The 22,483-nt window shown below is 49.2% G+C and overlaps 1 protein-coding gene and 1 pseudogene across 1 annotated transcript in view; one reads left to right on the top strand and one right to left on the bottom strand.

Annotated features, from left to right (window-relative positions):
* The first annotated feature begins 11,913 nt into the window (after positions 1-11,913).
* LOC100598148 lies at positions 11,914-12,564 on the top strand (annotated as a pseudogene).
* A 5,865-nt stretch (positions 12,565-18,429) lies between these two features.
* LOC100597359 overlaps positions 18,430-22,483 on the bottom strand; it is a 7,626-nt gene continuing 3,572 nt past the window's right edge. Inside the window, exons 3-5 of the mRNA XM_003272504.4 lie at positions 20,328-20,495; positions 19,565-19,696; positions 18,430-18,688 (exon numbers count right to left, since the gene is read on the bottom strand). Of these exons, the coding sequence (XP_003272552.1) occupies positions 18,552-18,688; positions 19,565-19,696; positions 20,328-20,495 (437 nt within the window). The 3' untranslated portion in view covers positions 18,430-18,551. The remainder of the gene's footprint in view (positions 18,689-19,564; positions 19,697-20,327; positions 20,496-22,483) is intronic.

Here is a 22,483-nt window from a genome sequence, read left to right as displayed (position 1 = left end):
AGGCCAAGCGGCCCCTCCCCCGGAGCCCGCAGACACGTGCCCCCTGGCAATGCTGTGATGAAGACTCTGGCCTCCAGGACCGTGGGGAACACATCTCTGTTGTTCTAGGCCTCCCAGAATGGGGCCGTTTGTTACAATAATCCCAGGACACTGTCACACCCACTGTCCAGTCCTGCCATTGGCTCTGACCAGGCGGTGCACCCTGGCAACCCGACGTGGGTGCACGATCACCCTGGCTGGTATCCCTCACAGCCCCAGATCACTGGCTCCTCCACACCCATGAGGATCCCAACCTGGGGTTTTCCAAAAAGACCACGAGGAGGTTTGAGGAAGTACTGGCCCCAATGGCTGGGAAAGTCCTCTGGGCAGCCTCATGACTCTGCTTCCCAGGTGACCCCAGAGAGTCTGAAGGCGCATCCTCCCCCAAATCCCCAGAAGGCTCCTGATCAAAGGGAAAACCCCAGGGACCCCCCTCCAGCCCAGCACACCCACAGCTTGTGTGGGATGCCTGGGCAGCACCAGAAGCCTATACGGCCATTAGCCAGGAAGCCCGGACACAGAATGACTGCCTGAGTCCCCTGCTGGCCACACCCTCTGACCACATGTGGTCAACTCCAGTTGGCACTCTCTGGTATCTGGACATGGCTTGTCTCGATGTCCAGTGGAGGAGCCAAGCCACAGCCATCCCTGACCAAGTTAGCCTCAAGGGCTTGCTCCCTCTGAGCTCAATGCTTATCTGAAGTCTGTGCTATTGGCCAGGCTACCATGGCTCAAGGCTGAATACCCTGGCCCTGGAAGTATACAGACTTGTGTCTGAATCCCGATCCTATCACCTGTTTGACATACAGCCTTTGGAAGTTGTTCGGCCTTTCTTGATGTCTCCATCTGGAACAGAAAACCATACCTCCTATCTCTTAGGATTGTAAGAATAGGTGACACAATGTACAACATAGCTGTTAGCAAGATTTATGATGACAAGGCATGCATTAAGTGTTTATTGAATGCCTAATATGTGCCAGACAATATCCTAGAAGCTAAGGTTACAGGAGAAACAAAACAGACACCATTGTCTTTAAGCCTATGAAATTGACAATGGGGATGGTGGCAATGACAATGAGGATGAAGATGATGCTGATGGTGATGGTGATGATAATGGTGATGGTGACAGTGATGATGATCATGATGGTGATTATGGTGATGGTGATGATGACGATGGTGATGATGGTGATGATGAGGATGGTGATGATGGTGATGTTGATGGTGATGGTGGTGGTGATGATGAGGATGGTGATGGTGATGATGGTGATGGTGATGATGAAATGATGGTGATGATGGTGGTGGTGATTATGGTGATGGTGATGATAACAGTGATGGTGATGATGGCAATGATAATGATGACGGTGATGGTGATGATGAAGGTGAAGCCAAGACTTCTCTCTAGACCACAAGATCCTCCTGAACAGGAACTGTACCTCCCATTTTCTGTCCCCTTCAGCATCTAGCAAAGTGCCTTGCACATGGTAGATACTCCAGAAATAAGTGTTGATGGACTTATGTTTCTTCAGGTTGCTTTAACCAAAGGAGAACCCTCTCCCAAGAGTAGCTCAAGCTGGCCTGCAATGCAAATTTCTTTGAATTTGTGTATTTTAAGATTGACTTGGGCTTTTTATTTCATTCCACTGTATATGCATGTTTGTTTTACTTATAAACAACAAGAACTTTTTTCCAAAACTTTGAGTGAAAATGATACCCCAGGAAAACATGGCTTGTTTATATCTGTGGCTTTTGAGACACTAACCACCCCCACACACTCACTGACCCTCCCACCTCAAACCCCTCGGGCCACCACCCCATACGTCTGGAGGTCCGCAGAGCCTGGGGTCAGATGCACAAACCCAGGCTGCTAAGCCGCTCTGGAAAAAACAGTTCTCTCTCCCAGTGGTGTTGGGGTGGGGCGAGCCTTTGAAGACAGGGGTCTCTTCTGCCAACTCAAGTGTCTCTCTGCAATCTAAACAGACAAGGAAGCTAGGCCTGGATGCAACCACTGTATTCGTAGAGCCAAAAGGATATCAAAATAAGAAGGCCCTGAAAAGGTCTCTGGAAACTTTGTTTTCCCTTTAAAACCGGGTATTTCCAGCATAGGGGCCACATAATGGGGCTGAACAGCCCATGGATGACTTGGATGCAGCAGTGTGGGTTCCAGTATCACCTCCACCACACAGTCCACAAGAAGGAGCGCTTTAGTGAGCCAGCACTATCTGCAGCCGGCACAATGGGAACTGCTCTTGAATCCTCACAAGTCACTGCTGCCAGAAGTTCTATGGCTGGGCCCCTTCCCGACGGTAAAAGCGAGCAGGAAGCGGGCAGGGCCCTCACCCAGGATGCGGGGCAGCCCAGAGCTCCATCCAGAGCTGGGCCCCACCATGGCTCCCCCACCACCTGCTCCGCAGGGCCCGGCCTCTCTGCCGCCTCCCTGAGTTTCTATTTCCCGGTTCCTAAAGTGAGGCCTTTCCTCGGCTGCCCAGATGTGTTCCGCTCTGTTACACACGCTCATCTTCAGAAGAGTGGGAGTGGAAAGCACCACACAGATAATTTGATAACAACACGTGCTCAGAAGTAAATTGAAATTTATTGAGCAGATGAGAATGCTCTGGCTTGGTCCTGAGGATGGCCGCCCCATCCTTCCCCTAGCAGAACTGTGGCAAAGATGAAGAAACGGGTGTGGGGAGAGCCCACCCATCTCATTTTCTCCCTCTTAGGTCAGGAGGGAGAACTACACTCCGACCACATGGATTGCTCTTCTCACACCAGGGAGGCTCCATTCACCTCAGAGGGGGTGCAGGGCCAAGAAACCTGTAAAAGCAGATGCATCTTTGGGAGATGTATCTTGTGGAATTTATGGAATTACTTATTTCTTTGTTAAAACAACCAGAGCAGTGTACCATGGAGCAAAATGGGAAATTCCCATGGATTTTCGAGATCAAGCACAAGACTTTTAAAGGAACTTGACCTGCGTGGCAGGACAATCGGGTCACTGCCCGGTAATCCAGAGGGCGCAGGCTCCCTCTCCAGCTTCTCAGCAGATGGTTTCAGAAGAGAGATTAATTGGGGGAGGCGGAGCAGCCGCCGGGGCTCCAGGACAAGCGCGGGGCCCTGGCGCCACCTGGTGCTCACGCGGGATATGACCGCCAACTCCGCGCCGCGGGCCGGGAAGGTGGCCCAGATTCAAATGCGGGCAGGTGGGTACAGTCCTGGGGGAGGGGTTGATGTGTGGAGGGCAACCTTGCATTGCGGACCTCCCCCCAGACCCCGCCAGCCTTCTTCAGAAGAAGCTGGTCCCCCACCCCTTTATGAATGGGTTCCTTTGGCCTCAAGGTGTTCACCTGTGGGCTGTTAAGCTCAGATCTGTTCCCCTGGAGATTCTGATTAAGTAGCTCTGGGTTGGAGCCAATAGATTTGTGTTTTCAACCAATTTCCCAGGTGACTTTCGTGATCAGGCAACGTGGGATGCATGCAGTGCCTTGAACTTGCATTAGAATCACCTGAGGGGAACTTGAAACTATAGCTGTGTCTGGGGTGGGCGCCTTGAAACAGTTGCCCAGGTGATTCTAATGTGCAGCCTTCACTGAGACTTACTGGAATGAAGGCCTTGGGCCGACATGGTGTTTTGTTTTGTTTTGTTTTGTTTCGTTTTGTGACAAGGTCTTTCTCTGTAGCCCAGGCTGGAGTGCAGCGGTGCGATCTCAGATCACTGCAACCTTGCCTCTGGGGTTCAAACGATTCTCCTGCCTCAGCTTCTTGGGTAGCTGGGATTACAGGCACCTGCCACCATGCCCGGCTAATTTTTGTATTTTTATAGAGACGGGGTTTTGCCCTGTTGGCCAGGCTGGTCTCAAACTCTTGACCTTGTGATCCGCCCGCCTCAGCCTCCCAAAGTGCTGGGATTACAGGCATGAGCCATCATACCTAGCCTGGCAATGGGATTCTTAACATCCATCCCAAAACGAGGTGCTGCCCACAGTACAGGTCTAGGGGTAATTGGTTAGTTGGAGACCATTGGACATCTGAGTTATCTGCTTTCATTGTTGACCTTTGATTAGGTTTGGAGTAGTGGCAAAGGCACAAAAGATGAGGAAGTTATTTGAAAAGACCCTTAGAGGTTGGCCCATGCCGAGGGCTTGCACGTGTTCGTTGATTCGGTAAACACTTACCATGTGCTAGGTGCTCACAAGGTACTCCCCCGGATTGCACTGACTGAATTCTGGGGTAGCCTGACGCAATTTCAAATTCCAGCTCCAGCTTTATTGGCTGTCTGAGCTTGTGAAAGTCACTTAATCTCTCTGTGCTTCTGACCCTTAACTTGTAAAATGGGGATTAAAAACCCCATGGGCTATAGTGAGGAAATAATGCATGCGAGGCAGTGGGCCAGGGCTCGCATCCAGGTCTGTCGAGTCAGTGACCCTGCACTTAGCCCTCTGCCAGGCTACTTCAACAATAAAGTCCTTGTGCGCTGTGAGTTAGGGCAGAGCAATGCCAGACGCTACATGCAACTGAAGCTGGGAAAAGGCAGATTTTTCCAGCATTGTAAGCCTGCCGCAGACCCTTATAAACAGTGTGCTTGCTTTCAGGGGCTGTGCCAAGTCAGAGTCTGTGCAAAGAATTCTTGGTGGTGAAATTATGTTTCCAGCCTGCAGAGCCGTGACCTGCTGCAAGACGTTCCTGCTGGCAAGGACCCTGTAGGAGGCAGAGCCCGGCAGCTAGAGGAGAGGGAATCACAGCAGCTGCCTGGTGAGTAATGGGTTTGGCCAGAGCCATCCTGCAAGTCCCCTGCCTGTGGGCAAAGTGCCACTGGAAGAAGAGATGCGGGCAGGCCGGTAGCTCACGCCTGTAATCTCAGCACTTTGGGAGGCCAAGACAGGAGAATCTCTTTAGGTCAGGAGTGTGAGACCAGCCTGGCCAACACAGTGAAACCCTGTCTCTACTAAAAATTCTTAAGTTAGCTGGGTGTGGTGATGCATCCGTGTAATTTCAGCTAGTCAGGAAGCCGAGGGAGGAGAATCGCTTGAAGCTGGGAGGCAGCGGTTGCAGTGAGCCAAGGTCATGTCACTGCACTCCAGCCTGGGCAACAGAATGAGACTCTGTCTCAAAAAAAAAGAGAGAGAGAGAGAGAGGACAGAGAGAGAGAGAGAGATGCGTGAAGAGGAGGGTGTGTCCCTCCCTTGCCCTCTGGGCTGGAGGAAGCTCCAAGGAGAAAAGCTCACTGACCCTGGGACCAGTTTCTGGACGTCCCCCCTCTACAAACGGGACGGGTTATGTCTCAGAGCGCCCTCTGCTGTCCAGACCTGAGAATGCAGCCCACAGAAATGCAGGTCTAACTAACATGCAGGTCCCTGTGCCTCCCATCGCTGCGGTTTGAGAGGCCTGCAAGCTGGAAACAACCCTTTAAAAGGCATCTGAGAAGTGTCTGTTCATATCCTTCGCCCGCTTGTTGATGGGGTTGTTTTTTTCTTGTAACTTTGAGTTCATTGTAGATTCTGGATATTAGCCCTTTGTTAGATGAGTAGATTGCAAAAATTTTCTCCCATTCTGTAGGTTGCCTGTTCACTCTGATGGTAGTTTCTTTGGCTGTGCAGAAGCTCTTTAGTTTAATTAGATTCCATTTGTCAATTTTGGCTTTTGTTGCCATTGCTTTTGGTGTTTTAGACATGAAGTCCTTGCCCTCGCCAATGTCCTGAATGGTATTGCCTAGGTTTTCTTCTAGGGTTTTTATGGTTTTAGGTCTAACATTTAAGTGTTTAATCCATCTTGAATTAATTTTTGTATAAGGTATAAGAAGGGATTCCATTTCAGCTTTCTATATATGGCTAGCCAGTTTTCCCAGCACCATTTGTTAAATAGGGAATCCTTTCCCCATTTCTTGTTTTTGTCAGGTTTGTCAAAGATCAGATGGTTGTAGATGTGTGGTATTGTTTCTGAGGGCTCTGTTCTGTTCCATTGGTCTGTATCTCTGTTTTGGTACCAGTACCATGCTGTTTTGGTTACTGTAGCCTTGTAGCATACTTTGAAGTCAGGTAGCATGATGCCTCCAGCTTTGTTCTTTTGGCTTAGGATTGACGAGTTAATGGGTGCAGCACACCAACATGGCACATGTATACATATGTAACAGACCTGCACACTGTGCACATGTACCCTAGAACTTAAAGTATAATAAAAATATATATAAATAATAATAATAATAAAATAAAAGGCATCTGAGCCCTAGCTCTGGGGTAGGAACTGGGGATGATGGGTGATAAAGGGCACAAACACAAATGAACCTACCGTGGGGACACTCCCTTTCAGAAAGCAGTGTGTGACTCTTTGTGGGGCCCAGGGACCCCTTAGGCAGAGCCCCACCTGACACCTGACAGCCACAGAACTGCACTCAAAGTCATGAGGACGCTCCTCAGCATCCTAGGCCTTGCTGCGGGCTGCTCTCCACCCATGCCTGGACTTCTCAAAGAAACAGGAACCACATCAGCTCGATGGTGGAAACATAAAATGGTGTAGAACACTTTGGAAAACCGTTCAGAAGTTTTTCCAAAAAAAAAAAAATGACATATAAAACTGCTATATGGGCTGGGCACAGTCGCTCACGCCTGTAATCCCAGCACTTTGAGAGGCCAAGGCAGGTAGATCACCTGAGGTCAGGAGTTCAAGATCAGCCTGGCCAACATGGTGAAACCCCGTCTCTATTAAAAATACAAAAAAACTAGCCAGGCGTGGTGGTGGTCACCTGTAATCCCAGCTACTCTGGAGGCTGAGGGAAGAGAATCGCTTGAACCCAAGAGGCGGAGGTTGCAGTGAGCCGAGATCGCACCACTGGACTCCAGCCTGGGCAACAGAGCAAGACTCTAACTCAGAAAAAAGAATGCAAAAAGATACGCTATGAAAATAATAACCAAAGTATTAGGCAAAATAGACTTTAAGACTAAAGTGTTATTGGAGATAAATAGAATCACTTCATAATGACAGAATTTCAACTTTCAGGACATTATAACCAATTTTAATTTGTAAATGCCTAATGATATAGTCTTAAGTATACAAAGCAAAAATTTACCAAAATTACAAGGAAATAGACAAAAATTTGTCTCAGAAATAGAACAAGCAAACGAAAACATCAGTGAGGAATAGAATGAACAGACAAAAACATCAGTAAGAGATGACATATGCAGTGACTCACACCTGTAATACCAGCACTTTGGGAGGCCAGGGTAGGCAGATTACCTGAGGTCGGAAGTTCGAGACCAGCCCGGCCAACATGGTGAAACCCATTCTCCACTAAAAATACAAAAATTAGACGGGTGTGGTGGTGGGCGCCTGTAGTCCCAGCTACTTGGGAGGCTGAGGCACGAGAATCACTTGAACCCGGGAGGCAGAGGTTGCAGTGAGCAGAGATTACATCCTGCACTCCAGTCTGGGCAACAGAGTGAGACTGTGTCAAAAAAAACAAAAAACAAAAAAAAAAAACAGATGATATGAAAAACACAACTAACAAACATGGGCCCATTGGACACACAGAAAGAACACTGCACAGGGCAGCTGAGGACCAAGTGCCATGTTCCAGCACACAGAATGGCAGTCAAAATGTCCAGGTGTAAAGCCTTAAAACAGGTATCAACAAAATCTAAAGGACTGAAATCACACAGAGCATATTCTCTGATCATAATGCAATTACACTTGAAGTTAATAGCAACAAGGTAACTAGAAAATTCCTAGATGGTTGGAAAAGAAATCCTAGTGGAAATTAGAAAGTATTCATATATTTCACTGAACAAGAATGAAAATTCTACAGATCATAACTTGTGGGCTGCAACTGAAGCAGTATCAAAATGCACGGAAAAAGGCTGAAAATTAGTAAGGCTAACTGTAAAAATACAATTCAAGAAGTTCAAAAAATAACAGCAAATTAGCCTGAAAAAAGAACAAGTAAAGAGCACAAATTAAGGAAACAGAAAGAAAACAATAGAGATTATCAGCAATGTCAAAAGTGTAAGAAAGACTAATAAAATAGAAAGCCACTGATGAGAAAAAGAAAGGGAGAGTGAAACCGACTTCATTAAGTGAAGTAAGCTTGTTAAAATTTTATGAGTAACCCCTAAACCAATAAAAAACCAGAATGCATAACATCTCTGTCAGTTAGGATATAGTTGTGCAAAACCACTCCAGAAATTCTATGCCGAAAGGGATTGAATATAGATAACTGGGTGCTTACAAAACCACAGGAGAGGCTGGAAAAGGGAGCAGCAGACTGGGCCTTCAGAGGAATTTTAGGAAACAGAGCTGACTCACTAGAAGAGCTCTGTCTTCCACACAACTTGTAGGGTGGCAGACCCAGGCTGACGCTGGGACCACTTCAAGAACTGCTATCAGGCCAGGAGTGGTGGCTCACAAATATAATCCCAGCACTTTGGGAGGCCAAGGCAGGGAGATCGCCTGAGGCCAAGAGTGTGAGACCGGCCTGGGTTACATAACAAGACCCCATCTCTACAAAAAATTAAAACATTAGCTGGGCATGGCGGTGCACATCTACAGTCACAGCTACTCGGAAGGCTGAATCAGGGGGATCGCTTGAGCCCAGGAGGTCAAGACTTCAGTGAGCCATGATCACACCACTGCACTCCAGCCTGGGCAACAGAGTGAGTCCCTGTCTCAAATTTAAAAAAAAAAAAAAAAAAAACCTGCCATTGTTGTCAGTGAGGGTCAAACTGACACCCACCAAGTTTAGCAGCAGGTCCTCCAATGCTGCTGCAGAAAACCCAGTGTGACTACGTTTGCTGGCAGAAAATGCAGTCTTCCTAGCAAGAGGGCCACTGCTTCACTCCTGCCTTTCCGGTCTCCTCCGAGTGCATCTAATTCACACAATTTGCATCCAAAACTTGAGCTGTAAAGGAGATTGGAAGATGTAGCCTGTCTCTGCATTACAGGAAAGCTGTATCAGTCAGGGGCCAGTCAGGAGACACAAAGCATAACGACTGTTTGAACAGACAGAATTTAATATGCAGAATGTTTAACCAGGTTACTGTTAACTAGGTCATTCAAAGGGTAAAAAGAAAGGTATCATGGAAGCAGCAGCTCAAGAAGTGACCACCATTCCTAAAGCTAAAGCACAAAGGGAAGAGGTTGAAACTATTAAAAATCTGGAAATTTGGGGCCGGGCGCAGTGGCTCACATCTGTAATCCCTGCACTTTGGGAGGCCGAGACGGATGGATCACAGGGTCTGGAGATCAAGACCATCCTGGCTAACACAGTGAAACCCCATCTCTACTAAAAATACCAAAAAAAAAATTAGCCGGGCGTAGTGGTGGGCACCTGTAGTCCCAGCTACTCAGGAGGCTGAGGCAGGAGAATGGCGTGAACCCAGGAGGCACAGCCTGCAGTGAGCCGAGATCACCCCACTGCACTCCAGCCTGGGCAACTGAGCGAGATCTGTCTCCAAAAAAAAAAAAAAAAGAATCTAGAAATTTGGGGAGAGACCGTGCAGAGCTGAAACTCAGATCCAGAAAAGGGGGTGCCATTCGATTGGTGCTAGTGTCTCTGAGAGGCATGATGGGTTGACCCTTGCAAGTGTGGGAAAAACTGAAAACTGGACTCAGCTGCTGCTACAAAAGGAATTGCCACTGCCAGGGTGAAGGAGCATGTTGTGGGGACGCTCACAGGAAGTGAGAAGAAACTGACAGAAAGCTCATAGGAAATAGGAAGCAGACAGGAAATAGAATGGTAGTCAGGAAGCTCACAGGAAATAGGAAGCAGACAGGAAATAGACAGAATGGTAGTCAGGAAGCTCACAGGAAATAGGAAGCAGACAGGATGCAGACAGGAAGCAGACAGGAAGAGCAAGTCTCTTCCTTCTCCCCCAGCATTCCAGGCTCCCAAGTGTCCCTTTTGGCAGAGGCCAAGCCAGCTAGCCAAGCAAAACTGCAGTGTGCAGCACCCCAGCCCCCACATCCATCAGCCGAGTGTGGAAGGTGGGTTTAGAGCTGAGAGACAGTGACTTGCCTGGCGTGATCATCTCTTTACCCACCATGCATGTTCCTCCGCACATTATGAACTTCCATATGATATCAAAACAACTGTAAGTCCCCAGCAAACAGATGCAAATAGTCTTCACACAAAGGAAGATATTCGCATCCTCACCCCAAAATGAAGATTTGCTGAGTTCCAACAGTCATTGTACAGATCTCTCAGCTATGTGAATTACCACTCAAATTCAGTCACACTCCCATCTGAATATTCTCAATATTACCTAAAGAGTGCATTGTAAAATTAACCTCCAACAAACTTGTATGAAACAGTTAAGGAAAGGAAGATAGAGAAGAAAAAATAGTTAATAGAAACATGTGCATGCACCCTCAACCAGCAAGAAAAAATATATGCATAGGTGCTAGAGTCCTTATTTCTGAAACTGGTCATGAAACTGTCGCTCGTATTCACAGCTTCCTTCTTCCACTCTCCATTCCATGTTTCCTTGGCCCCTTAGCCAGGTCTCAGCCTGTTGGGGTTCTTCACGTTACGGGTTAACCCAAATCTCCATTCTTGTAGGGTCCAAAGCCTCGGTGGTTCTGCCTTACTGCGATTTTTATAAAACTTCTGTTTGTGTAGCTTTACATTAACTTTTACTACTGGACTGCAGAGTTCTAAGAGGCACCCGAGAGAATCCCCTGCATTCTAGACATAGACTTCCCTGTCAGCATTTGTGTAGCGCAAATCCAGTTTCCCCTTGATAAGCAGGATCCCTCACTTCAGACAGTAGGGGAGGAAGTCCCCCTTCTTTTTCTGCTGGTTCAGTGGCAGGAAAAGCCCCAAATGGAGATTGTTGTGGCAATCTCAATTCCTAGTTCATTAGAACCATTGTTCTGTCTCCTGGTAGAATTATTCGTTCCCTTGGGAATCAAGACCTCCAAACCAGCAGAGAAAATGTTTAGAAATGGGAAACAGAAACCCTGCAAGTGTGAGCTACGATTGTGCCGCTGCCACTCCAGCCTGGGCAACAGACACCCTGTCTGTAAAAACACGATAGGTGGCCAGGCACAGTGGCTCACACCTGTCGTCCCAGCACTTTTGGGGGCCAGGGTAGGAGGATCACTTGAGGCCAGGAGTTCAAGACCAGCCTGGCCAACACAGCGAAATCCCATCTCCACTAAAAATACAAAAATTAGCCATCTGTGGTGGTGCACACCTGTAATCCCAGCTACTTGGGAGGCTGAGACAGGAGAATCACTTGAACTGGGAGGCAGAGGTTGCAGTGAGCCAAGATCGTGCCACCGCACTCCAGCCTGAGTGACAGAGCAAGACTCCATCTCAAAAAAAAAAAACCCTGCAAGTGTGAGCTACAATTGCACCACTGCCGCTCCAGCCTGGGCAACAGAGACCCTGTCTCCAAAAATGTAGTAGGCGGCCGGGCACAATGGCTCACACCTATCGTCCCAGCACTTTGGGGCGCCAAGACAGGAGGATCACTTGAGCCCAGGAGTTCGAGATCAGCCTGGGTAACATAGTGAAACCCTGTCTCTACTAAAAAATAGGCTGGGTGTGGTGGCTCATACCTGTAATCCCACACTCTGGGAGGCCGAGGCGGGCTGATCACAAGATCAGGAGATCGAGACCATCCTGGCTAAAACAGTGAAACCCCATCTCTACTAAAAATACAAAAAAAAATTAGCCAGGCGTGATGGCGGGCGCCTGTAGTCCCAGCTACTTGGGAGGCTGAGGCAGGAGAATGGCGTGACCCCAGGGGGGCAGAGCTTGCAGTGAGCCGAGATGGCATCACTGCACTCCAGCCTGGGTGACAAAGCAAGACTCCGTCTCAAAAATAATAATAATAATAATAATAATAATAGTGCTCTTTTCCAGTTAGCATAGTGGGAGAAGCCATGAGCAGCAAAGTCTCTCAGGACACCCTGTATGAGGCAGTGTGGGAAGTCCTACATGGGAACCAGCACAAGCACCACAAGTTCCTAGAGATGGTGGAGTTAAGATCAGCTTGAAGAACTATGACCCCCAGAAGGACAAGCGCTTCTTGGGCATCGTCAGGCTTAAGTCCACTGCCCGCCCCAAGTTCTCCTTGTGTGTCCTGGAGGACCAGCGGCACCATGACGAGGCCAAGGCCGTGGATATCCCCCACATGGACATCAAGGTGCTGAAAAAACTCAACAGGAAGAAAAAACTGGTCAAGAAGCCGGCCAAGAAGCATGATGCGTTTCTGCCTCAGAGTCTCTGATCAAGCAGATTCCACGAATCCTCCGCCCAGGCCTAAATAAGGCATGAAAGTTCCCTTCCCTGCTCACACACAACAAAAACACGGTGGCCAAAGTGGATGAGGCGAAGTCCACAATCAATTCCAAATGCAGAAGGTGTTATGTCTGGCTGTGGCTGTGCGTCACGTGAAGATGACAGATGATGAGCTTGAGTTTAACATTCACCTGGCTGTCAACTTGTTGGTGTCATTGCCCAAGAAAAACTGGCGGAATGTCCGGGCCTTATGTATCAAGAGCACCATGGCCAAGCCCCAGTGCCTATATTAAGGCACATTTGAATGAATTCTACTACCAAAAAAAAATTTTTTTTAAAGTACTAAATAAATAATAAACATAAATAAATCATGTAAGTGGTTATTACGGGTGATCGTGAATGGAGCCCTGACTTGCACGTTCAGGCTCTAGTGATCTCCCACGCAAAGCACAGTGCTGTGTGGAGGAAGAGAACACTGACCTTGACAGGGGGGAGGCCCTCGGGCCTGCACAGTAGGGGACAGGTGAGGCATTGCCACCTGCATAACTGCTTCCGCTCCTGGGAATACACCCCAAAGAACTGAAAGTGGGGACTCCCGCAGATATCTGTGCACCTGTGTTCATAGCAGCATGATTCGCCATAGCCAGAAGGTGGAAACAACCTGATTTCCATAGACAGATGAGCGGAAAAACAAAACGTGGGATATTTTTGTGATACAAAAATGTGGTCCATCTGTTAGCGTTCACTGGCCTGTCACGGAGTGTTGGGATGACCATTTCAACTGGGCGGCTGCTTCCAGTGAGGGCAACGGTGAGGCCTGTGGCATCCTCACCGCTGAGGCATAAACCCTAACTAACCCTTTACTCTCTGGCTGTGAAGTGAGTGAGCCTCTTGATTAGAGCGATGTGTGGGAGGCTGAGACAGCAAACGAGGCATGCACGGTGCTGTTGCAGGGAAGGCACCTCCATTTCCAGAATATGGGCCTATTCTTGGAGGACAAATCTCTGCCCCTCCCCTGGAGGAGGGGGTCTAATGTCACCCACCTGCCACTGAGTGGCTGCCTGGTGCTCCCTCATGAAGCTGCCACCTCAGGGCACCTCAACAGCAGTGCCTGCAGGCAGCCCGGGGGAGAGGAAGCGGTAAGGAGGCAGTCTGTCGCGTGGCAAGAGTGATGCCGTCTTGGAGCAAAACTGCCATGATGACCAGTGCTGGACCCCTGCGCACCAAGCTGTTCTGCAGGGAAGTCTTTAAACAATGCCTTTGGCGTTCATAACCCCTCCCAAAGATGCTTATCCAACCTCCCCAGTGGTAACGAGTTTTGGCAAGAAAGACTGAGGCGTGATCAGCTGCCATGTCTTTACCTTAAACGCCTGCCGTATAAAGGTGACTTTCTGGAAGGCAGGTATGGGGAGTCACTATCTGTTCGTAAGTCCCTATTTCTGTTCCTATTACTTCTTTCTGGCCAGGTGCAGTGGCTCACACCTGTATGCTCAACACTGAGAGGCCCAGGTGGGAGGTTCGCTTAAAGCGAGGAGCTCAAGATCAGCCTGAGCGACATAGGCAGACGCTGTCTGCACACAAAAATTTTAGATTAGCTGGGTCTGGTGGCACATGCCTGTAGTCCCAGCTACTCAGCTACCTGAGGCGGGAGGATCGCCTGATCCCAGGAGGGCGAGGCTGCAGTTAACTATCATCCTCTTTCTTCGGCCTCTGGGCTCCCTCGGCCTTTGGGGGTGGGTCTGCACAGACCTGTTCACTGCGGAATAGAAAGCCATGTGGCCGGGGCCATGTCATGCCTCCGTCCCTGTGCCATGGTTCCTTCTCCACAGCCCCAGCTTGTGTCCCCCGCTCTCATTCTGAGCCCTACCCATGCTCTCCTGCCGTTTTGCCTGTCTCTCCACCCAGGGATTTCAATCCATTACAGCGCAGATTCTTCACAGCAGCCCAAACTCTTTCCTGCACTTCTGGAAGGAGGCGGGGCTCAGGAAAACTTTTCTACTCACAAGACCTCCTGCTGGGGTTGTTTTCTTTTGAGGTTCAAAAGCATGGACCTGGCCTCTGGGATTTCGGGCTCTCTACACTTTCCCCACGAGAATCTGGATCTTGCCTGTGCTTTCTTTGCCTGTCCTGGTCAGTCCCCTTCCACTCCCGGCAGTTTCTCTGCAGCGTGGGTCCCTGCCCGGGGATGGTAGCCTGAGAGAGTGGGTGTAGAGAGCGCTCCAGCCCCTTCAGGACCCACTGAGAAGCCCCACAATCGCCTACTTCTGCACGGGGCGGCCTCTCAGCGTCACAGGAGGGTCGCTGTGCTTCCCAGTGAGGGCCCTGCTGCTGTGTCCCAGGTCCACCCACTGTCCCTTTGCTTCCCTCCGCGTCCTGCTGCACCAAAGCAGATGCTGTGCCAGGCTGTGGCACAGGTGACTTGTCCCCACCCATTTGTGTTCCGCAGATCGTGAGGGGTTCGTGGGAGTGTCTCCTCACCTAGTATTGTCTATTGGGTTTATGGTTTTGCTATCCAGTTACTATGTCTTTACATGGGGATTCAGGGAAATTCAAACACTTTGCCATCATCTTCCCAGAACCCCCTCCTCTTTGCTTTTTAAACCAAATTGTCCACCGTTATTTTTACTGCTGTATTCAGCCAGTGCTTGAGTGGCTTTGCCTTCATGGTTTTCAGTTCCTTTGCCTACCGTTTCTCCTTGCATCTCACTCCTCTTTGAGCAGTTTTCTTCTTCCTGGGCCACGTCCTTCAGCACTCTTCTCAGCAAGGGTTTGGTAGTGGTAGACACTCTTCATTTTTTCCCTCCTCTTGGTTAAAAGCTTAGCTGGTACTATTAATCTAGAGGAAACCACTGCTCCCTTATCTTACAGCTTCTAAGATGTCTTTTAATATGTCTGCTGCTGTCCTGCCCTATATAGGTAATGATTTTTTTATAAGCAGTTTTTTTTTTTTTAAGAGATAGGGTCTTGCTATGTTGCCCAGGCTGGTCTCAAAACTGCTGCCCTCAGCTGGGTGTGGTGGCTCACGCCTGTAATCCCAGCACTTTGAGAGGCCGAGGCAGGTGGATCACCTTAGGTCAGGAGTTCGAGACCAGCCTGGCCAACATGGCGAAACCCCACCTCTACTAAAAATACAAAAATTAGCCAGGTGTGGTGGTGTGTGCCTGTAATCCCAGCTACTCAGGAGGCTGAAGCAGGAGAATTGCTTGAACCCAGGAGGCGGAGGCTGCAGTGAGCTGAGATCACATCACTGCACTCCAGTCTGGGCAACAGAGTGAGACTCCATCTCAAAAAAAAAAAAAAACAAAAAATTGCTGGCCTCAAGCAATCCTCCTGCCTAAGCCTCACAAGTAGCTGGGATTGCAGGCTCAAGCCACCATGCCTGGCCGTGAATTTTTAAATTCTGGAGAGTAGAAAACTGCCAGCTGGGAGGAAGATGAGCAGAGAAGGAGGAAGAGTGACAAAGAGGGACTAAGTGTATCTTAAATTCCAAGGAGCTTCAAGGTTAGGCTGGGGGGTGAGGTCTCTGTGATGGCCCCACGTGGAGATGCAGGTACTGGATGGGTGAGGAGCCTCATCTCTGAGGCATCTTCCCTTGAGGCCCCGACCTGGGGAGACAGGGCCCTCTCCAGCCTCCAGTAAGGTAAGTCGGGGTTGTTCCAAGGGCTCATCTTATTCAAAGTCCTCCTGCTCCAATTTCATGCCTTGTTAAGGAGCCTCAATATTTTCCCTGAGCACCCTGGGAGGGGCAGTCTAGGGGTGAAATGAGACCCCGCATACACACACTCAGAAAAAGCTCGGTCCTCCTCTTCTTGTGGGCCGCGGCCCATGTGCCCTAGCATCTGAGCACCCCTGCCGCGCCCCCACCCTGCTTCCTCCCGCAATGCTTCTGCCTGGTGGCCGTCTTGCTGTCCTTTGAACACACCAAGCCCCGTTCTGCCTCCAGCGTCATGCCTGCCATGCATGCTTGGTGCTGTGTCCACCTGCCAGCCCGACCTCCCCTCAAGTTTCACTGTGAGTGGCTTGTCTCATCTTCAAGTCTCAGCCGAAATGTCACCTCTTCAGTGACAGCTGCCCAACCAACCCCCACCCATAACCTTTTCTCCCTGTGCCTCCTCCCTCCACCCTGCTGGATCCTCCACTTCTGTGTATTTGTTTTACTTGTTGTCTGCCTCCCTGTGAGCCTCTGGGAAAGTGAGCACCTAGGGTCAGGTTAGCATCACGTCCCCATGGCATGCGGGTGACCAATGAAGGATCGTGGGCTGAATCCAGCCGTGAACCCCTGCGGCCTCCCAAATTCCCACTGAAATGGCAGTAAAGGGATTTTATTTTTTTAAGCATGAGGACAAAATCAGGATGGACAGCCACGTTTTGGAACCTGAATCCAATGGACAAATGGCAGTTCTGTTAGCAAGGTCAAGGGCACAGCTTCCTAAGCGGTAGGAGGGAAAGGCCAGGAAGAGCCTGACTTCTCAAGAGGACTCACTCAGAGCTACTGCAGGCTAAAAGCAGAGGGCTTGTACAGCAGGCTTGATTCCACAGGCAGACACCTCTACCTCCATCCTAGGGTGACAGCTCCTTCCTCTCGGCCTCTCCTGAGGGAGATGTAGCCGGTGATCAGCCTGGCCTGCTGCCTGGCCCAGGGCAGGTGGCTCCACCAGAGCCAGACAAAGGTCAGGGACCAGTGGGACCAGGGTCAACTACTTCAGCTTCCCCTACCACCCCCAGGAGCCCACCCTCGGGCAAGGAACTGAAAATGTTATCCCCCAGAGGGCAGTGTGGGCTTTTGTGGTTAAACCATCAAGGGGTTCACACGAGTCCTCACGGCAAGACTCCATGGGCCCTGTAGCACCCTGCATCCCACTCTCCCAGGGGGCTCAGCTGGTCCTTGGAGAACAAGGGATCAAGGGCGTTTCTACAGCACTGGAAGGTGCTCGATTGGGGTGTATTTGACCTGCTCTTGATTTTTCAGAGCCCAAACCTTCCAGCCAGCCAAGGTCCTTGTCCCATGTATTTCCTCTGGGCAAGATCGAAGGGTCCCCTTTCCCTTCCTGGCTACAGCTGTGCTTCTCCGGGGCCATTCTCTCCCCTTCCCTCATTTCTATCCACCAGTGCTGGCTGGAAACCCCTGCCAACCATCTCTGCTACTCTCACAGGAGACCTCTCTGCCAGGCACCTCTGCTACTCTCACAGGAGACCTCTCTGCCAGCCACCTCTGCTACTCTCGCAGGAGACCTCTCTGCCAGCCACCTCTGCTACTCTCGGCACACAGGCTGCAGATTTGTTCTCTTCTCCAGACAGGGTCTCCAGTGTGGGAAGTGGTGCTTGAGTGGGACAGGTAACAGGATGAGTCCTGGAGAGAGCTTGCCAGGGGCCAGGATGATGCTCGTAAGACCACCGCTTTGACACTGGCCTTGTGACTACTTTTTAGATCAAAGAGTTGTGAGTAGCCAGGGAGCTGAGCAGGCCACAGGCAGTCCAAGGGAGACAGGGCCAGCACCTACACCTCAGTCAGAGCTCAGAGTGGGGCTGCCCACCCTAGCCAACATGACAACTGCAGGGAGGGAGGGACAGTTCCAGAAGAAAAGTGGTTCATAGGCCGGGCACACTGGCTCATGCCTCTTATCCCAGCACTTTGGGAGGCCAAGGCAGGCACCTGAGGTCAGGAGTTCAAGACCAGCCTGGCCAATATGGTGATACCCCGTCTCTACTAAAAAATACAAAAATTAGATGGTCGTGGTGGTGGGCACCTATAATCCCAGCTCCTTGGGAGGCTGAGGCAGGAGAATCCCTTGAACCCAGGAAGTGGAGGTGGCAGTGACCCAAGATTGTGCCGTTGCACTCCAGCCTGGGTGACAAGAGCAAGACTCCGTCTCCCCCAACCAAAAAAAAAAAAAAAAGGGTTGTAGTAACTCCTGCCGGTGTGCCTACTATAATGGGATTTTACTTATATAAAGATCTCTTGCCAAAAACCTCAAATTTCCTACATCAAGGAATTCTGTATTTTCAGTTTTTATATAATGTCCCCTTATACAGTTTAAGATACTAGATTTTTGCCATTTCATTTGCACCCAAAATATATTTACTCCAGACCCTTGGGAGAAACCTATTGTTTTAATTAGCTTTCATTTAGGTATCATTAAAGAACTGATCACAAAGGGTTTCAGGTAAACTGGTCATTTATTAGCAGTGGTACAACTGTTTGGCATAACAGGTTTCCAGTAAATAGGCATGGAGTTGCATGGTGGTGACAGAGCCAGGCGCAGGCGCAGGCCAGCATCTCTCACTTCTTCCACTCGTTCTTTTCGTAGTCCCACTTGGAGGCTAAGCCCTGGATGGGGTTCACCTTCATGTCCAGCATCCTCTTGGTCTGCTTGGCCACCCACTCTTTGTCAAAGGTTTGCGGGAGGGGGCCGTACACTACGGTGTAAGACAGGTTATGGGCAAGACTGTCTCAACAGGTTGTTTCTACGCCAATCCCTCATACAGGTTAAATCCTCCCGACACACCAGCCACTAGGTCAGCAGAGCCGCCTGCCACTCAACACCCGCTCAAACACACGGTTTCTGACCACTGCCAACATCGACATTTTAAAATTAGCCCTTTGTTTGTAAAAAGTTAGCAACAAAATAAGCTATAAGCAGAAAGTCCTCTCGAAAGGCTATGGATAACAGGATCTAACAAACAGAGCCCAAGGTGACCTGGAAGATCAAATAGATTCGGGTCTGTTATTAACCCACATCCACATTCAAACCAAAAGTATGAGAATATACCTATTCAGACTGCAAAAATGCCTGTTCTGCCTGGACAGAAAGAACCTCGGGGAAGAGTCATTACTACAAGCGAGCAACCCGGCAATGCCCACACACACACTATCAGGTCGGGACCTCCAGATGCTGGCTGTTGAGATGCAGTCCTCACAACAGTCGAGACAGTCATTAAATGAATGAGTCCCCTTCTCCTTGCTCGAACCTTCACGAAGTCATCTTTTGCTAAGTGACTGGTGAGCACATAAATTGCTACTGAAACCGTGGTGTGCTGTACAAAGTAGTTAAGGTATTTCACCACCCAACAAGCATGGCTGACTATGAATAATCAGATGCTGGCTTATAAACTAACCTCCCAAGACTTCAGTTCTCCAGGTCACCAAGGCCTGGAAACAATCCTGAGATGAACTCTGGAATGCAGTCCCTATCTCATGGCCTCAAGGTGTGGAGGTCCCCCACAGCCCACCATTGGGCACTGCAGGCTGGAGCCCCAGTCCAGGCGCCCGTGCCTTCCTCCCTCTCTACTCACCATAGTGCTTCTGCCACATGATAATGAGCGCGGTGAAGCCGATGAAGAACATGGCACCGCCCACAACCGTCTTCCACTCGTTGGAGCCCCTGTTCATCTCAGCAAAGCTCTCCTTGAACTTAATGCGATACACTGAGGGCAGAGAGGACAGCCATTTATAGGCACAAAGGTCAGCAGCTCCCTCCTCTGCAACATTCAACCACTTCTCCCCAAAACCACACTTGTGAGGGAGGAAACACAGAGCTGAAGGATACACCAACCCGGGCCACATCCTGTTCACGCACGTACGTGCACACACGTGCCCACGCAGGCATGTGACGGGGCAAGGAAGGAAGAAAATGCATAGAGTTCGCTTTAGGTGCAAATTAAAACTGCAAAATTACTTCTTACTTGAATTACAGTGTTAGGGTCTATTTAATCTCGTTATTTTTATGCCCCTTTCATACCAAACACTATGGATTTTGCTGAGTTTCTTTCAGTAACTTACAGTTAACAATGTCTTGCCCGGCAGATACGCTGAGAGGCTACCTCCACTCAGCACAGAGAAGGGGGCCTAGCAAAAGATCCTGTCAGCTGGCAGAGCTAAGTGACTGGTGAGCACACAAACTGGGGCCCTGCGACAGTGACCCCGAAACCCAGCAGAGCAACCCTCCTGTGCAAGACTGCTCTCTAGACAGTAGGCCCAGAAGTGAGCAGAGGCTCTCACACACACACACACTTCCGAGAGCTGCTGGGCGCGCCTGCGGGTCCCTTCAATACCCACACTCGACTTTCTCATCCATGGAGAGGCTGCTCCAGGCGGCCTTCTCCTTCTCCTTCAAGGCCTTCTGGCTGGCAGACAGGTGCTTGACATGGGCCACCTCCGGCAAGGGATGGTCACGCCGATCCACATAAGCTGGGAGCGAAAAGTCTTCGCTCTTCATGACACTTTCTGAAAAACACATTGAATAAATCTTTGAAAATCCATGTAGGTTGAGAGTCACACACAAGGTGATACTTCTGAAAACCGAAACACACAGACGTGTGCACACCTTGAAACCCCAGGTCATGTCAGGGGGGTCACAGCCACTGTTTAAACAGTTGCAGGAGCGTGGTGGAGGGGGAACAGAAGCACTTTTCATCACAGCCAACAAAAACCCTCCAGGGGCAACTGCTAATGAACCCTGGGGCCAAGGTGCCCAGAGGCAGCACTTCCTACATTAACGGTTACCTGCAGGGCCGGGCGCAGTGGCTCACGCCTGTAATCCTAGCACTTTGGGAGGCTGAGGTGGGTGGATCACAAAGTCAGGAGATCGAGACCATCCTGGCTAATATGGTGAAACCCCGTCTCTACTAAAAATACAAAAAATTAGCCGGGTGTGGTGGCACGTGCCTGTAGTCCCAGCTACTCAGAAGGCTGAGGCAGGAGAATCGCTTTAACACAGGAGGCGGACGTTGCAGTGAGCTGAGATCGCACCGCTGCACTCCAGCCTGGTGACAGAGCGAGACTTCGTCTCAAAATAAAAAATAAAAAAATAAAAATAAAAAAACCAATTACCCGCAGACGTGGGTCAAGGCCCTCAGGGCTCCCTGAACAGGTGACTGGACAAAATGAAAGCCTATCTGCAAGGGACTCAAACTAATGAGGAAGAACAAAAACAATAAAAAACTCAAAGCATTTCAAGTTCAGAAACAAAGACACATGAAAAGATAACCATGACAGCACTGTTCCAGGGAACCCGTGTCCAACCAGGACTGAGTGAGAAATCATGCTCGCTCTTAGAAATGAGGATCATGGAGCCATTCATTCAGAGCACATTTACCAAGCACCCTCTACAGGCAAGGCAGGGTTCTAGAGATCTGGGATCATCACTGAACAAATCAAACATTCCTGCCTAGTGGCACACTTCTAGAAGTGGAAAACAAACAATAAACATAACAAATGTGCAAATCACATGTTTGGAAAAAGTACTCTGGAGAAAGAGTAAAGCAGGGGGGCATGAGGAATGTGTGGATGGCAGGAAACAAGAGGCAACGTCCACAGGACGAGGCCGACCTAGGAGCCCAAATGCAGAGGGAGCGTGCACTCAGGAGTCACAGAGCACGGGCAGTTATCGCGCACTTCTCCTTTCTGGAAATCATGTGCACATACTCACATACGTGGAACGAAACACACAAAACAGACAAGGCAAGCCACAAACTGTTACACGTAGGAGGCAGAAAGATCTGAGTGAGGATTTCTGCTCTATCTGCTTCTGTTATTTTAGTGCCTTCAAAGCAGCAGGTATCACGTGGAAAAAAGTTCAGAAATCAGAAAGGTAAGGAATAGCTTGGTTGTACTGAGAATCTTCCCACTGTTAGAAGCTGTTTCTCCAATTCTGTCCTACATCTGCAAGAACTCTTTGTGTTACACACTGGTCTGGAAGTATGATGCCCGCAAAAATGCTTCAACTCCATTAACTCAGTCCCCATGACTAAAATCTCCCAAATCATGTGAACAGTAAATCAACATTCAGCTTTAAGCAAAGTTGTATATAGAGTTCTCTAGATGTTTATCTTAGCCATGCAAATGACTAGTGTACTTACAAACTTATACTTGACACCTCATCCCAAAACGGAGGTGGGATTTGAGGGACATGAGATGGAAATGGCCTGAATTACTTTCTAATTTTAAAACCCTAATTCTATGAAAATGATGAGTGAACTATAAAGAACAGTTGTATACTGAATATTTTTATCAAGTTCAGCACCCCCCAGAAGTTTCTAAAGTTTAAAACACTCAGCTTACACATGAGAGTTATTAAAAATAAATGTAAATATGGGTGATGAGAATGTTCTAGAATTGACTGTGGTGCTAATGACAAAACTCAATGAATATACTAAAAACCACTGGAGCATACACTTTAAATGGGTGACTGTTATATGAATTACATCTTGTAA

The sequence above is a fragment of the Nomascus leucogenys genome, chromosome 2 (assembly GCF_006542625.1).
Source record: "Nomascus leucogenys isolate Asia chromosome 2, Asia_NLE_v1, whole genome shotgun sequence".
NCBI classification, from domain to species: Eukaryota; Metazoa; Chordata; class Mammalia; order Primates; family Hylobatidae; genus Nomascus; species Nomascus leucogenys.
The sequence above is the reverse complement of the archived record's forward strand: the minus strand, read 5'-3'. Positions and strand labels throughout refer to the sequence as shown.